Raw genomic sequence first — 17,587 nt, forward strand, 5'->3', positions numbered from 1 at the left:
TTTTCTGAAGTTTACAATTTATAGATATTCGAGTGACTAAAAAGGTATTTAACCCTTTTGTTTATTCTGTTTTATATCTTTAAATTGGTTTTATAAATGTACTCCATGTCTACCTAGTAAATGTATCTGTTATTTATGTATAGTATTTGCATGTACAAATTTAAAGTAAAAATAGATATTCCAGTGACCAAAATACGTATTCCATGTCTAACAATTTATAGATATTCCAGTGACCAAAAAGGTATTTAACCCCTTTGGTTATTTATGTTTCCCATTATGCATGTACATCTTGATTCTTGTCCACTACATAATATGTATTTCGTTGATACTTAAACGAAATTCAGTTAAAGGAAAAATAAAGAGACATTGGGTGAAAACGTGATCAAATTGGTATCATCATGATAGCCTTCCCAACACTTCATTCGGGTGCAAAGATTGAGAACCCTGCTAGTGATAAAATCAAATTTCCAATTACACTGATGTCGCTAATATAACCCGGCCATTCGCATCTTCATTGTGGTTTTTAAAGAGACACAAAACACGATACATTATGCAGCAAATCACCGAAGAGCTCAGATTTTCTCGAAAGTAATGCATCCTTCAAAAATTCATGGAAGGAAAGTCGAAACTGAGTATATCATTAAACTACGTCCCAAACCATATCAGGCATATGGATGGGTCCATTTCCACACACGCAGCATGACACTTGACCAGAAGAACCATATTACTAAAGTGACATGCCCAGCGAGCTAGTCCTTTTTCCTGGTCTCCATTCCCTGCTTCAAGGACTCCAACCTTTTCCTGCACAGAAACTGATGCAGGTCAAAGATCACAAGCAAAAATTGCAATGCGATGGAGGATGGAGGATGGAGGATGAAGGTCCATGCATAAGTTAAAGATAAACAGATAATGGCTTATCAAATATGAATCAATTAGGCAGGAATAATTTCCAGTTTTAGTTAAAAGGAAAACAAAAAGAAAATTTGGAAAACTGCATGACTAACGGATTATATTTCATAAAATACAAATCTATGTCAATCTGATTATCTGCAATTTTTTACATGTAAGAAAGAAAAAGGAAATCTAGAAAACTTCTAGTAGAGTGGAGGGACATCAGGTGGCAGTTAAAGCTTGGAGGGCCATCGCAGTTTCCACACTACCCAGTTTTCAAATGTACCTATAAACTAGAAGAGTTGCTATATAGTTTCTGGTAGTACTGATACAAATCTGTCTTAATTTATTTAAATAAACCAAATAAGTGGTTTACCACCCTAATATTCTGGATGCTTCCAGTAGAGAGCAATCAAGTCTTGGGAATCAATAAAAAAGCATTTCAATTTCAAGTTTGCTCATGAAAATGCAATTATTTGCAAGATAACATACTTGGTATCTGTAAGGCGACCGTGCAAACTCCATCTCTGCCGAAAACCTTCTATGCCTTCAAGTCCACTAGCAAGAATCAAGCGCCTATAGAAGCAGAATGATTTTCAACGATAATTAATGATTATGCATCATATATTGAAAGCAAGATACCAAAGCAATTATGGTTCTAATAACCAAAAAGACAACAATACAAATCACCCATAACACTGGGTGACCAAAAGACTCTTTAGGATTTCAAACATTACATTGGCAAGGTACTTATGCAACTTTTAGGTCATTATGTCTCCACAATGCTTGTCCACAAAACTTGGAGAAAGCTACATATTAGGCAGACAATCAGGACAATAATATTTGGAACTAAAAGTTGCAGAGAACTCTAGTTTGAAATTTTTTGTGAACCCCTAAAACATGACTGCAGCAAAAACAGTGCACCAAGTGATCAAACTAACCATGAAAATTACATAACTATAAACCTGTCGGCATATGTACGGTGCCAACCTCCACAAGCATGTAATGACAATGAATCAAGGGACCATAATTAAGAACTGAACTCTAGACTTGGTAGAGGCAATAAGAAGGTATATGATGCAATCAACTAAGATATTTTCAAGTAGAAGAAAAATACAATATTGGAAGACTACTAACAACAAAAACTAAGGCTGAAAGGCTGAATGGAGCTTCAGTTAATAACTACTTCTACCACATGACTAATCATTTCAGAACATACCTATCTAATGATGTGACCTCTTTTTCGAGCTGAGAAGCTCTTTCCTTTGCTTCATTTAAAGGCATTGATAACCCCAGTTTGAGCTCACTGTCCTGAAGTCGTTTCCTTAGTTCCCTATCCTGCAATTCAGTGCAAACAAAACCAAAACGGCAGAAATCAAATACTTGGTCATACCTCGATACAAGAAATAAGCATTGGCGAGATGCAAAAAGGAAAATCAAAGTAAACATATCACCCTTTTTTCAGCGCACTGTTTATACATAACAAGCTCATCTTGACAGAATGGCTCAATATCATTGATTTGCAGACCTGCAGTACATAGAAAAATCACTACAATACACTGCCTACCAACAAAAATTTATGGTTCAAGCACACAGGATAAGATCTACAAGTTATGGCAGAATTGTTCTAACTAAAAAGTACTTTATCATCAAAGAAATCTCTGACAATTTTTCTAACAGTCAAAAACTGATTCAGCTTATGTTTCCTTTTAGATCTTAGGGCATAAAAGGGGAATACACCACAAGTTCGAATCAACATTTAGCATGGTCATGTGTATATCTCCTTTGACATAGACTGGAAAGAAGCAGTTGATTCATATGTACTGAATTTTGGAGTTATGACAAGAACAACAAATATCCCCAATTCCAGTTATTAACACAGGGATGGCCTACACAGTATACACTACGCATTTGAAATACTTTCTCCTGGAATTTTGAAAAAAAAATAAGATTCCTCAAAATCCCTTTACAGAAATAATAGCACAGAACTTACACAAAAATAGATTCCTCAATATCCCATCACACATATCAACACCTTCAAGCACATGAGAAGCAATTTCTGGTGGAATAACTGGTGATGGTGGGCCTGTCATTAGATCATCGCCTACCAAAATAGTTTCCTCCATAGTTGGCTGTGAATCAACTGGAGACCAAAAAGTAATAACAAAGCATTATAACTCAGTTGCAAATTCAGACAATATATCTTTGGGTTGAATAATGTTTGTCATTCTCATCAACAGAAAACAGAAGAAAAAATATAAAGTGAAAAGTTAGGACATGAAGAATTTAAATCTCAATAGATTAAGCTGTAAATCTCAAATTAAGAGCTTGTTGCTAATTGAGAATAATCACTAATCAGATAGTGGTAAAGACGTTATCAATTAGCTGATTCTGGGCATATGAATTCAAAAACTCTTCATCAGTTCATAACTTAATATTGTAACAAGCCCTTGTAGATGTATATTCCTAAGAGTTCCTTTCTTTTTGTTTTTAAATTTTTTTTTTTTGGGCTCTTCAACACTTATTTCCAAGCCGCAAGAACCAAATTCTGTAAGCATCACATAAGCCATGTAAACTGAAGTCTCAACATATTGCTACTTATACAGGTAATAAGGTTGAAACCATCTTGATTGTAAAAAAAACTGAGACAACGTGGGGGAAATCAGACCGTTACCGCAGTATATTAAGGTTTAAGTTTCATCAACAAAACACATAAGTAAAAATTTCAGAACGAACGCACATAAACGCAAAAGCAAGGAAGCAGTTTTTTACACATACCATCCATGGCTGCTTTCTTGTTTTTAACCTTCCTCGACGAAAACCCAAAACAGACTTAAGTGCTGAAGTCAGTCGAACCTGGAAATCATCGAAGAAAAGCAAAAATAAGATGAAAGAAAATTGGGTTTCAGTATTTCTGTGAAGGGTGATTCAAATGCGGCATTTCGTCAAACGCATGGAGGGCATTGTCCGAACCCAATTGAAAGAGAGACATGGGAATATTTGGCTTCAACAAAATGGGTAAAGTAGAAAGACTCTACTGTTAAACAAATTTAAATTTTAGGCATTTCAGTATCATGTGCATAATTTCATATGCTGTTAATAGAGTGTGAGAAAAGAACCGTTTCCAGCAGAAAAAAATTGGCAGCACAGATGATCAAGCTACCAGTCGAGTGCTGGAATGACTAGTAGAGACTAGTTTTTTTTTTATGATACGATATATTAATTGAGTTCAATTGTTTTGCCTTATTTGAATTTTGGTCACCGTCATTTTATATTTTATTTTTCTTAAGTTGGTTATTGTGTTTAATTCTATACGCAATTTAAAAATAAATTTCAATTTTTTTTCTAATTAGTTTTAAATCACAATAAAAACTCGTTTAAAGTCATGAATATTGCTCAAGGGTTGTTAAAAATCATGTCTATAACCTTGAATTGGACCTCAAACAAGAAATCCAAAGCTTAGTAAAAATCTGAAAAAAAAATTGAGACAGAATTTCTCTATCAAATAGGTACGAAAATAACCTAGGTCTTTTTCATTTGGCTAGACCAATTGATAAAAATAAAATTAGTTTATAAAACAATTTTTCAATCCCCGCAACATTTTTCTCGATACTAAATTATTGTATTTTATAAATTGAAAATTTGAATTCTATCTAATTAATTACCACAATGATCAAAAATGACTTACATAACAAAATTGAGAAAAAAATAAGTTATAGAGACCAATAATGAAATACACAATGACCGAAATGCATTTTATCCTTTTCTTTAATGTAACTAGACTGTCCCATCCCATAGAACAAGGAAAGTTTTAAGCACTCTTATCATTATCTCTCTCCTCACATAACCATTACGCGTCACCCTAATCTCTATGTACGGGCGGACACATAGCAGGAGTTAGGGTCCCCACGTGTTGACGGAAATGTCTGAATGAAAGCACGCCAGGTGCTGCGCATCCTCAGGCTCAGGTGGAGCGAGCAAAACTGGCAGTAAGTATTTGTTTGATTAATTTCACCACACAAGACAAGTGTTTACAAACTACATTAATGCTCAATATGTATATGAGAAGTTTTTTCTTTGTTTTGGAGAAAACCATTGAAAAGACTGCAGCTGGTATAGCACCTGTCCTAGCTGCTTGCTCAGTTCTGATTCTCCGCCAGCATTCACTGGATATATTCTTACTATATTTGTTTCCCTTGCCAAATTAGCATTTGACCATTGCTCATGGAACCCTTCTCAGATATTTGAAGTTATTGAACTGGTTATTTGGTTGAATTAGAAACAGAATTCCTTCATAAGATGTATACCTAATTAGTCTTATGTTGTTGGGTTTGTAGGATGCCAGAGACCAAGAGAGCTTCAACAATGTTGAGCAGTGGTTGAATGAAATCGAACGATATGCAAGGGAAATTTGAGAACATTGACCTCCTTGAAAAAAACAAAAAAAGGGCCAGATTATATCACTTTACGTGATGAGAAAGATAGAAACAAGATTACAATGCACCAGCAATACAGTAAGTGGGTGTGATGAGTGCATGCAAGAAAGCATGGCAGTATCACTCGTGTGTAAAAGAAAGCATGACATAGGTGGAGTGAGTTCAAATGTTTTTTTTTGGGTTGGGAATGATAACAATTATATCACCGTCAAGAGCGTTTAAATCAAGCAATATAAAGAGGCCTAACGGGTTGGGGAATGAATGCCAACTCAAAGTGACCCATCTTTATCTTACCCCGTTAACCAACGGTTTACAAATCCTGAGAACCAATCGCCGATCCAGGTGATCCAGTTCAGTTCAGTTTATTCATTGATTTAATTAAAAAAAAAAAGAACACCAAGCCGAACCGAACTGACCACTTCAGTTCAGCCGGTTTGGCCAGTTTTTCAGTCCAGACGCCGCATACTGAGGTAAGCTTCCCGTCTAAGACACCGAAAGTAGTTTACAAAACATTCAAGAAACAATGGGAACTTTGCCTTGGCTAAACCTAACATCTTAGCAACCTCTCGGACGCCCTACAGAAAAAGCTTCTGCCAGAAAGAACAGAAGTGAAATCACAATTCTACATGTTGGAGAGCTCCATTTTTGTACTTCACATGCTTGGGACTATGTCACGTTCAGTTACATTTTCAGGAAACTTTTGCAGTTAGCAACAAGCAAACTGAACCAGAGTAAATTAGAGATGTTAGACTCGACAATTTTGCATTTAGGAGTCTTGTGGTTGCAAATGACAAAAATCAAACGAAATTATTTTAAAAGAAGAAACAAAACAGTGCAAAATAAATGGAGTAAACTGACTTAAATCAATCAAAAACTTGCTCAGTTTTCAAACACCACATACAGAAGTCGACAACAATACCTTGCACTGAGAAACGTAATTCATACCAATGAAACTGAAGCATGTCCAAAAGCCACACCCATTCTCTTCCTCGAAACATTTATTCTGCACCTCTCCAAAACTACTTGTTATCTTAACATGCGGTGGAACCATTTCATAAGACTGCATCACATCATACAGTACATTAAAAAATAAAAATAAAAATAAAAATAAACTGTAAAAGTTTTCAATTTACAATCTCCCTATCAGTTTATAATCCAAGCAAAGATGCAAGGATGGCTCCATGCAATTTTTGAAGAACCCAAAACAACAGCCAATCAGTAATATACAAAGTTTAGTGGAAGAAACTCACTCAGTGCCTGACCTTATTCAAAATCTCTGGTGGACGCTTCTGACAAACTCAATTGACAAGGATGACATATGGATCTTCAGCGGGTCCATTAACACGATCTACAGAGCATATCACAACTAACTCCAGGACGTAACAATTCGCCAAAATAATAATAAATAATTTCCACAATTATATTCACAAAGAAACACAAACATAAGACAGTCCAAGTACTATAAAGAATGATCAACTTGTTTAAAACCATCCAATTAGAATTAGTACACAAAAATGCTTCATCACTGTGGCCGTACAGTTCAGACCAGAAAACAAGATTAAAATCCAGAAGTGTAAAACACTTTACAGACACAAAGAGCAAACCACGTCTTACAAATTTTATTATCTGGAGAAAGATTAGTTACATTATTGGCATGCAAACAGCTCACTGCAAATACAATCATGCCTCTAAAACAGCTTATTGCTGCAACTAGCATCATAATCATCCCCATCCATCTCCAAAATAGAAAGATAATGAACAGCTATAAATCAGAATCCTCTTATTGGTCCCTCAATCACTTTTTACTGAACACAACTAAAGAACCCACGAAATAGTTCTCCTATGAACTGAACCAGACACCTAACTGCCATGCACTCATAAGTAAAAGTGCTAGAATGGGAATCAAAATAAACATAAAATTTGACAAACAAGAATAAAATTAAAATTAAAATGAATAAAACACAATAAAGAACTTACAACAGGATGTCCTCTGTAAATGCAGTAATACCAATCTCCAAAAGACAGTCCATAAATTCCTAGATTCTCCCAGCTAAAGAAGGAATGCATAAGGCATTTAAATAGTTAAATGATAAAGAATGTCAGTTCTACTGAAACTAGCAATCAAAATCTGGATAAACAACCGCTGTGATGATCAAGGGTCCTTGACATTAGCATAACAGCCAAAAGTACACAACTCAAGTTGCTTCCATAAAGTTCCATTGAAATGGTACATTACTGTTGGAACTTATCTTAGTTTTGTGTTCATCCACACCATGCAATTCAACATAAACACACCTTTGAAACTACCTCCTGCATAAAACTTTCTAGTCCAATGCGTGCAGCATACATAGTATGCTTGTATGTCAGTCATCTGGCACATTATTAAAACATGCTGAAACAAAAAATTGCAAGGCTGAATCAGCCTACTTCATTAAGTGCATTCAAACAATTTATTATCAATTCTGGATCAAAATTAAACTTGCATTCTGTCCATACGGACATTGGAAACAAGGTAAATATCACAAAATCGATAAACTTGAGATGATAATGTGAAAACAGACTAAATTAACTCCTCCTATCTGACTTTGACCCAAAAAAAAAAAAATCCACGTATCTGACTACATGTGGCCAAACAGCTATGAATTCCTAAAGCTACAAAACATCTTGGCAGTGGTCTTGCAGCCAATAGATTGTGAAGCATCTGTAGATGGCCATCAAACTATCTCATTAAGGGCCTCTTGTGCCCGAATGTTTCAATCGAGATGCCGCTAGGGCCAAATTAAGAGAATAGGACGCAACAAAACCACGGGCCTCCATCAGCCCATGAAACCTATGAGCATCCTGCTTAAACCCGCCATTTATAAGCCCATTTATAATCCTCTCAAACTCACCTGAACCCAATTGCTCCTTCTTAGCTTCCAATACTCCCAGAGCTTGTAGGGCCTTTTTCTCAACTCCAGCCTTAGCATACATTTCAAAAAGGCTTACATGAACTTTAAGTGGAGGAGTCTCACCCTGCTCGGCAATTTTTCCCAATAGTTGCTCAGCCTCATCAACTAGCTGCAATTTACCCAGCCAATCTATAAGAACAGAGTAAGTGGCAACTCCAGGCTCAAATCCATCCTTTTCAAGCTGCATCAACAGATTCAACGCCTTATCAAGTAAATTTTTTTTTTCATAAGCTGCAAGCATGCTTGCAGTGCACCTGTCATCAGGTCTGTGCCCAACTTTCATCATGTAATCAAAGTTGCTCCTTGCATGATCAGGGTCACCAGCCTTCCCGTATGCCTCAACAAGCAATGTACAAGACTCCAATGTTGGCTGGAACCCTGCAAACTGCATAATGTTGGCAATTCTTCCAGCTCCGCCAATATCACCACTTTGTGAAAATGACTGAAGTAATGCCATGAAAATTTCTTTTGTGGGTTTGATGTCTCTTGCTTCCATCTCTCTCATCAACGACTCAGCCAATTTGGGTTCGCCAGCATTTACATATGCCATGATCATCGAATTGTACACCTTAATGTCTGGTTTGAAGCCCTGGCCCCTCAAACTTTCAAATGCTTTTTTGGCACCATCAAGATTGCCTACCTTGCTGTACATGTGAACCAAACTAGTAGCCGTTAAGATATCAGGTTGGATACCATTTTCATTCATCTTCTTCAAAATTCTCTCAGCATCTTCTAGGTGGTTCTGTTTGGCATGGGCATCAAAAAGCATAGAGTAGTCACGGATGTTCGCCTGGAAGGATTTCTCATTCAATACAAGTTCTGCCACCTGCAAACAATTTTTTCAGCATCAACTACATCGAAAAGGCCAATATAAGATAAATGGCAACGCTATCACAAGCTACATAACCTTTGGATTCATATACACTCAACAGCTAAAACCCAAATCTAAAACTTTAAGCCCACATACATGCATAAACCTCTCAACTCACCACACCATAAACATATTTTCATACAAACAATATATGAACTCTTACATAAGTTATACAAAACTCATAAATAAGCAGTAGATACTAAAAACCAACATTTTGAAAAAGGATCTAACTAATAGAGCAATGATATCCAATGAAGGAGAACAGAAAAGAGTGATGTACCTTAAAGTATAAGCCAGTGTTCTGCTTTCTCAATCTATCAAGAAAATTGAGCCAATCAATCTTACTAGGTTGAAGCAGTTCTACCCATTCAGCCAAAAGTGGAGACAGGTCATCTGCCACATTTGATTGAATAATTCTCTCCGTAACCAATTTGCATTTCCCAGTTATGGGTTTTGGTTCCTGGGGCCAAATAATTTCCTCTGCCTCATGAATTTTATCAGCCACATCTACCCACTTGGAGTCAGATAGATCAAGACCATAAATGTTATATCTTATCTTCCCTCGCCTCTTGGGGAGAGAAACAACCTTAGATTTCTCCTCTTCCACTGTGGTTTCAGCTTGCATTCCCTCTGCTGCCTCCCCTTCTTCTTGGGATTTTCTGTCCTCTTCTCTAAGACGCTCCAAGCTCTGATAAAACTCAGTTTCCTCCATCTTCTCGCGAGCCCACTTGAACCTGAGCTCTCTAAGCATATCCCCTCGAATACCAACTTCACCAGCAAATCTACACATCTCCTTAACTTCTTCTTCTTGCAGAAACCCCTTCATTTTTTCCTTCTTGACTTCCTTCTTCATGTCCTCCAAAACCATACTGCTCACCTCCCACACTGTCTTCCACAAATCCTCACTAAAATCCTGCAATGGAGTGGACTGCGATTCACTAAGTACCTGCTCAATCCCGCCCTTTTCCATCTCTGAAACAACTTTCTGGACAATAATCATGAGCATTCCATCAATGGTTTCTTTATCGCAATCTGGGTAAGCTTCATTGAGCTTCTGGCGTATGATCCATACAAATCGGGACAAGAACTCGTTAATGACTCCATCTTCCTCCTCATCTGAAACCTCAGAATCAAGTTTAGGGTCACCCGCTTGAGCTTGAGCAGAGTGAATATATCTATTAAATGAAGAAATGGGTTTGGGGCATTTAGGGTTTTTCAGAGGTTTAGAGCCATCCTGACTTGGGGAATGAAATGAAAGAGGTACCGGGTCTGCTGCCATGGTTGTGAAACCGTAGGCATATCGCAACCTTGCACTGATTTTTGACGCATTGGTTACTGCTTGCCTAGAAACTAAGTGCCTCAAATTCATGTCTCAGAGAAAGAGTAAAGATAGTACGATAACCTATCAAGCAGATGCTGAGACTTCGAAATGTGAGAGAGAGAGAGAGAGAGAGAGAGAGAGAGAGAGAGAGAGAGATGAAACTGAGGTTGAGGTTGGAGTGAAGAGATGGTGCTAGCATCAATTGGGTTTGGGACTGTGTTGCTGAGAGACGAAGAGGAAGAGGTGTGTGCTGGTTGGTTTTTTTTTTTTTTTTTGCCTTTTCTTTTTTTAATCCATGGTTTTAACCTTTTTAATGGCTGTTCTATTATAATTAGGGTTTTGCCCTCTTCTAATTATAATGTGTCGTCAAATATTCTATATGACATTGGTAAAAAAAAAATTCAATATGACATTGTTTTTATGAACCACCAGATTTTAATGTTTTAATCCGACGATTCATAATAAGTTTTGAGAAAAAAAAAAAACCAAAAAGGAAAAAGAGAATATTCCCATATATGAGGTTGAGAAGAAATATGAGGTAGCCACTCATTTTCCCAATTGTTGACTTTGGGGTTATTTTGGGTTTGTTTCTATGTTTAAATAGTGTTTGGTTTTTTTATAAATCATGTCTAAATGATTTATTTATAAATTTGAAGAAATATTTGTGTTCGGTGAGTGAATAACATAAGAGTATCTACAATCACAGTCCTTAATTTTTAGTTAAAATTTAGGAAAAAAAACACTCTAGAAATCTATTTTAATTTCAACTACAATAATTAGTTTAGGGAGTTATGAATATTTTATTTCTCTATTAATTCAATTTTTTAATAAAATAAAGGCAAAAGAATAACAACAAATAATAGTTAGTATTAAATAAATTATAAAGATAATATGAAAATAAGAGTGCTTATTCCCCATCCACCTTATATTCAAAATTTTAAGCGTTAGTTACAATTTTGATCATTAGAGATTAAACCCATAATCAATTTTAGCACTGTGATTTTAATTTTCCTGATTTCGTCACTGTTCTTCAAGTCATTAACAAATCAAGTCCAAGCCTTTAATTCCGTCAATTTGGCAAAGGCTTTATTGTCATTTAGTCTCAACCCACCATCAGAAGAGTGTAAAAACTCAAATCCTTGTGTAAAGATTTCAAATTGGGGATTATACATTCATCACGTGTAGTTAAGCCCACTAAATATGGTGGGTGAATAGTTTAAGCTAGAAAAAGGTTGTGCCTTTAACCTGTGGTGTTGTCTAGTTCCAGCCAAAAAAGGGTGTTATCTTGTGGTGCTTTAGGAATGTAATATGAGTACAGTATGTGGTAACTTTTCACACTAAAAACTAGTGTTGTCTGGTTGTACATATACAATACCCATCCTTCATAAATTCATTGTTTACCACCATTTTGTCATATATAAGCTGCAAAGATATGTTAATGTATTGCTTATATTATACTAATCATGTGAATATGTTTTTATATTATTGTTTTTATATTTCAATATTTTGATTAGGTTGGTTCATCACCAAAATACAAATGGTACTACCGGCCTACCTGAACCAACCTAATTCAAACTTATGGTTAACCAATCAAATGGTTAAAGGATTTAATGGTTGGTTAACATAAGAGAAATTAGTCTACCAAAAGATTTGGTACAGTTAACGGAAGAAGTCTCTACTGTTCCATACTCACCCGCACCCACCCTTAGTTACTTCACTTTGGAGTTAAGATATGCCGGGAAGTTTGTCAACAATGAAATGTCTTATGAGGGAGGTATGACAAATATTTATGACAACGTAGATCCAGATAGGTTTTCCCCAATCATGTTGGGGCTAAACTCAAATTTCCACTTTTCAAAATACAACTATTCATGTATTTTTAGGACTCAAAATTTTATTTTTCCTCAAACCTTTTAGACTCATAATTTGAGTCCGCAATATTCATTAAATTGTTCAAGAATGATTAACCCCTAAATTTTTGTTCTCATTAATTTTTTCTTGACATTATTTTTGTTTCAACATTCATGATTTAATTTTCTAAACATTTTAACCTAAAAAAATTAAAATTCCAAAACATAATAGAATTTCACTTAAAAATAAAAACAAGTACAACAACATTTTATTTCATGGAATTTGAAAGTAAAAATAAGTAGCACACGATTTATATTAACAACAACATTTTATTTCACATACGATTTATATTAAAAACAATGGAACCACACGATTTTTTAAAAAGCGGTAGCAATCCCTAGAGCTGCTACTTTTGGTATGCCCGAAATAATTCAAACCCTTCATTGAAGCCATTGGCATAATTGTCTTCCATTTTTACTTTTACTTTTACTTTATTGGATTCCTTTATCCTCATTCAATAATGTTATGAACTTTTGCCCACCTCCACTTGTGTTCTTCAATTATTTTCTTAACCCTTTCTCATTCCCTTATTGTCTTGTTTCAATCATGTTTTGAACCATTGCTCAGCTTTGTCCATCTCACTTTATTGGATTCCCTTATCTTTCCCTATCTTTTCCTATCTTCATTAAATTATTTTCTGAATTATTTCCCATCTCTTATTGTCTTGTTTCAATCATGTTTTGAACAATTGCTTATCTTTGTTCATCTCATTTTATTGGATTCCCTTATCTTTCCCTATGTGAAAGGCTTGGATAATAGTCTCCCGAGTTGTATTCTGGATTGTAGGAGGAACTTGTATTCATCCGGGTCTTAATAATTTCATCTTGCTTATTAACCTCAATACTTCTTCTTTATTGGAGTAAATTTGGATAGGTCCATGGACATTATCCTCTATTCATTGGCGTCATTATCTTGTTGGATTTGATAGACATGTTGCTCTTGTACAAGCTCTAACTGTTGCCTCCTATCCTCCCTTGCCTCATTTCCTTATTGAACCAATTTAGACAAGAACTTTCCACATTGGCCTTTGTCACATGCCTTCTATAGAGAACATTGTTGGTTGATGATCTTGAACCGAGAAGCAATAGCTTGTGATGATCGTACCCTTGCTTCGCTCATGCCCGAATAATTTTTCAAAAAATTTTGGTACACACACAACCAAAATGAGTCGTTTGATTGATTGGTGCCAATAGCCTCATCTTCAGAGATAGAAACCCACCCTTTGCGCAATGCCTCATCTTCTTATGGTTTCCAATTTACACCTCTTTGGGTTTTGGGGCCATTCTCAACATGAATGAAAGTAGAATGATAAAATATAACAAAGGGAGAAAGGAAAAAATGATTTTTTGTGGATTATTTACCAAATGAATGGCTATTTATAGAATTTGGAATAAGTTTTAGGGTTGGATCTGATTTAAATAAATTATAAATATTATTTTGACCGTTGGATTTAAATGTGAGCCTTTGGATGTTAAATTTTACCTTTCGGATTGCCTAAAATTAATCCTGATCGTTGATGTAAAATATAGCCGTTGGAATAAATAAATAAATAAAACACGGTTTTGAATTTAGCCGTTGGAATGGAGCTACCAGCTGTGTCCATCAAATTTGTTGGCCAGACAGCAAAGCTGTCACGCGGGGCCCAACAACTTTTCTTCTTCACATAGGCTTCCAAGCAAAGTTTGGGTTCCACATAAAATACCAGTCTAGACAAAACTTGGACTGGAATTCCACCCAATTTTGACATTTCTCAAATTTCCACCCCCCAAAATACATGGGTTGGAGAAGAATTTTGAACTCAAAACTGAAAATTTGGGTTTCCACCCCTATGGTTGGAGATGATCTTATGAATGAATGTGGGATTAAAAACTACATGGGGTTTTATTATACATTTTCTGGAAATGGAGCACATGAAAGGCTATTAGGGTTGAATTTTGATTCAGAAATATTAGCTATGTTATCTTTCATCCCTGGCAATAAGCATATAGTGGTGTATGTAGATCATGATGTTGACGTGTCTGATGTTATTGAGGAGGTTTACACCTAATCACTTGGTACACAATATGAAGAATTTTTCATTGATATCCCAAATGAGTGGCTTTAATCAAGTTGATGAGAATGTTGTTAAGACACAAGGTAATACGCCTCATCATACATATACCCTCAAAAGGCCAATGATCATAATGAGTATATTGTTGTTAATGATGATGAGACTGATGATGGTAATGGGGAAGCTGTTGAGGGTGATGGGGAAGTTGCTGAGGGTAATGGTAAGGCTTCACTTCATAATGTTCCTATTTATGAAGACGATGATGATGAACCTGACAAAGAGATATATGATGAGGAGAATGATGCAGCTCTTGAGGATAACCATTGGTTTCAGAACAATGTTGAGATTCCTAAGGTACATGTATTTGTAGATAAAAAGAAGTAAAAGAAGGAGCTTGTATTTATGGGGGAAAAAAAAAGGATGAGCCTTTTATACCTAAAGGTAACTGATAGGCTTTTTAATTGGTTAAAACTCCTACAAAACTTGCAAGAATGACAAGGTTATTGTAGTATAAATGATTCTGCAAGATTATTAAATAACTCGTAGCAACCAAATTCTAATTAATTATTGATGTTTGATTTGAAGCAATATGCAAAATTAAAGCTAAGAGCAAAAGAAAGCTTGTGTTTTTAGAAATCAAATTAAGAAAACACTAGGGATCCGCCATCACCTAAACAATTCTATATAGTTCCCCAATTACTTATGGTATTCCTAATATATGCCTACTTGGACAACATAGAGTATATCACATGCAATCCGTCGTGGTATTGGATCAAATCTAAACATACATGACTCATTAAGTTCTATGAAACCGTTTGAAAACCATGGCGTGGTATTCATCCTAAGTGAACTTGACGACCAAAACTGCATCAAATTACTTTTCTAAACATCCTAATGGTGATCAAGCATCAAGACACTTAGATAGTTTAACCCAGTGATGAATAATTCGAAAACCTGCAAATTGGACAGAAACTACATATTCTTGCTAAGGCTCGTGGCCTCACCCTAGCAAAAGAGAGTTAGTTACGCATGTTGACAATAAAAATAATCAAGTTCTTCATTAAAATAATAAAGATGAAAACACCTTGAAGTATAAGTTCTTCCAAAATCCTAGCAAAAGTGAGAGAAGTAACCTTTAAATTGCTTGAAAAGGGCTTAAATACCTAAAACCTAGCTGCCCAATCCCACAAGGAAACTAGGTTAAAATAAGATAATACTAGGATATAAAATCCAAATTGATTAGGAGAATCTGCCCAAATCTGCCCAGCCACGTTTTGGTCTCAAATCTCCTCCAAATCTGGCCAAGATAGCTCGTTTTAAAGATAAAACGTTCGAACACTTCTCCAGAAGGCCACGAACCCATCTGAGGTCAGCTCCAAAACACAATAAAAGCCCAAATCGTCATTAAGAACTGCTCCTTTATTTTATCGAGAAAATAACCACTGGTAGAAAAGTAAATTTTGATTCAAGCCAAGTGACTCACGAACGTCCTCCAACTGGAATTACTCCAAAATTCGTCCATTTGATTATGTTTTGCTCCAGAGGAATCGAAAGCCCTATATTGGAAATATAATTCAAAGTATCAAAATTCTTCCAAAATATTAACCAAACTATATTAAAAATGGGGTTAAATATATAATATAAAATAGCATCAGTAACATGAATGATAATTTGCCTGAGGAGAGCTATCACTTAGATGGCTTTAATAGTCCACCTTAACTCTCATGACGAAAGACACATGCGCAGGAGAAGCTGCGCTATTTCAAATTATGATGTCATACAGGGTTATGAAGTGAAAGTGACTAAAAATGATGCGAAAAAGATGCAAGCAAAGTGTCCTGAAATGCAAGTGGAATTTATGGGCTTCTTTCATGGAAGAAAGAACTTCGTAAATTAGGAGTATGACAGACCGGCACACTTGTAGCAAAAGTTATAGCAACCCTCAAGTTAGTTCGACTTTTCTTGCAAGGAAATATATTGATGTAATTAGAGATCAGCCCAAGATAAGTTTGAGGACACTCCATGCTCATGTTAAGAGGGACACAGGTTTGGATATCAGCTTCAGTATAATTGGTAGGGCTAGGCAGAAGGCAGTTGAAATAATTGAGGGAACTTATGCTTCACAGTACTTTAAGTTGTGGGAGTATTGTGAAAAGGTTAAGCAAACCAATGTGGGTAGCATTATAATGATGAAGCTTAAACCCCTTATTTTTCAAAAGATGTATGTATACTTGGATGGCTGTAAAAAAAGGATTTCTAGCTAGTTGTGTTGATGGATGCCATTTGAAAGGCACATTCCAAGGCATGTGCTTGTCTTATAGTTTAGCGTATGTCTTATATCTTTATAGTTTAGCATATGTCTTATATATTTCAAGGTATGTGTTTATACTAATCATGTGAATTTGTTTATGCAATTTTTGATAGGGCAATTACTTGTGGCAATGGGCATTGATCCAAATGAGAATATGTACCCTATCGTCTATGTTGTGGCTAAGTTGGAGACCAAATAAACATGGTGTTGGTTCCTAGATTTGACCAAATGATATTAGTAAAATGCAACCTGTTGTTGTTTCAAATGAACGTGGCATTGCCACTGTATTGCCTCCCTAGCACCTTTTTTCCAAATGCGTGTTTGAATGAAATTATAGTGGGATTATATGGTTTTTGTTATTATTTTAATTTAATTTTTGATTCAGTTTCATTCAAATTTTGGAATTTAGGGCAGAGATTCAGGTATTTGAATTGGACATAAAAAGATGCATTAATTCAAACAATTATGTCTTGTGTATTGCCCTTGTATTAGCATTGTATTGCCTCCTTAGTGCTCCAATATTGATATCGTATTGCCTTTTTTTTTTTTTAAAGTCTGCATGGGAATGAAATTATAATACAGTTTTTGTATTGCCTTTGTATTACTATCGTACTGCTACGGTATTGCTCCTATATTGCCATGGTATTGCCTTTTTTTAAATTAAAAAAAAAATTTATTTTTAAAACTCTGTCTAGGAATGAAATTATAATGCAGTTTTTGTATTGCCTTTGTATTGATGTTTTATAGAACTCAATTTTCATATTTTTGCCTTTATTCAAACACAAACTTGAAAAAAGGGTGCTAGGAAGGCAATATAGTGGCAATACAAGTTCATCTGAAACAAC

General features: G+C 35.5%; 2 protein-coding genes across 3 annotated transcripts; both read right to left on the reverse strand.

Moving 5' to 3' along the window:
- Positions 1-184: 184 nt before the first annotated feature.
- Positions 185-4,151, reverse strand: LOC103327030 (uncharacterized). 2 transcript variants are annotated; one of them, XM_008229302.2, is made up of 7 exons: positions 4,011-4,151; positions 3,670-3,747; positions 2,885-3,034; positions 2,346-2,419; positions 2,111-2,229; positions 1,384-1,467; positions 185-801 (listed from the first exon to the last, which is right to left on the reverse strand). In XM_008229302.2, the coding sequence occupies exons 2-7, from the start codon at positions 3,674-3,676 to the stop codon at positions 750-752; spliced, it is 486 nt and encodes a 161-aa protein (XP_008227524.1). In that variant the 5' UTR covers positions 3,677-3,747; positions 4,011-4,151; the 3' UTR covers positions 185-749. The 2 variants fall into 2 exon arrangements, with proteins under 2 accessions (XP_008227524.1, XP_088908872.1); XM_089052746.1 differs by having other exon boundaries at positions 549-812.
- Positions 4,152-7,732: 3,581 nt separating this feature from the next.
- NFD5 (pentatricopeptide (PPR) repeat-containing protein) lies at positions 7,733-10,685 on the reverse strand. Its single transcript, XM_008229314.2, has 2 exons — positions 9,430-10,685; positions 7,733-9,104 (listed from the first exon to the last, which is right to left on the reverse strand). Exons 1-2 carry the CDS (start codon positions 10,516-10,518, stop codon positions 8,055-8,057), a joined length of 2,139 nt encoding a protein of 712 aa, XP_008227536.2. The 5' UTR covers positions 10,519-10,685; the 3' UTR covers positions 7,733-8,054.
- Positions 10,686-17,587: the final 6,902 nt, after the last annotated feature.

This window comes from Prunus mume, linkage group LG1 (assembly GCF_029339155.1).
Source record: "Prunus mume cultivar Tortuosa linkage group LG1, ASM2933915v1, whole genome shotgun sequence".
NCBI lineage: Eukaryota > Viridiplantae > Streptophyta > Magnoliopsida > Rosales > Rosaceae > Prunus > Prunus mume.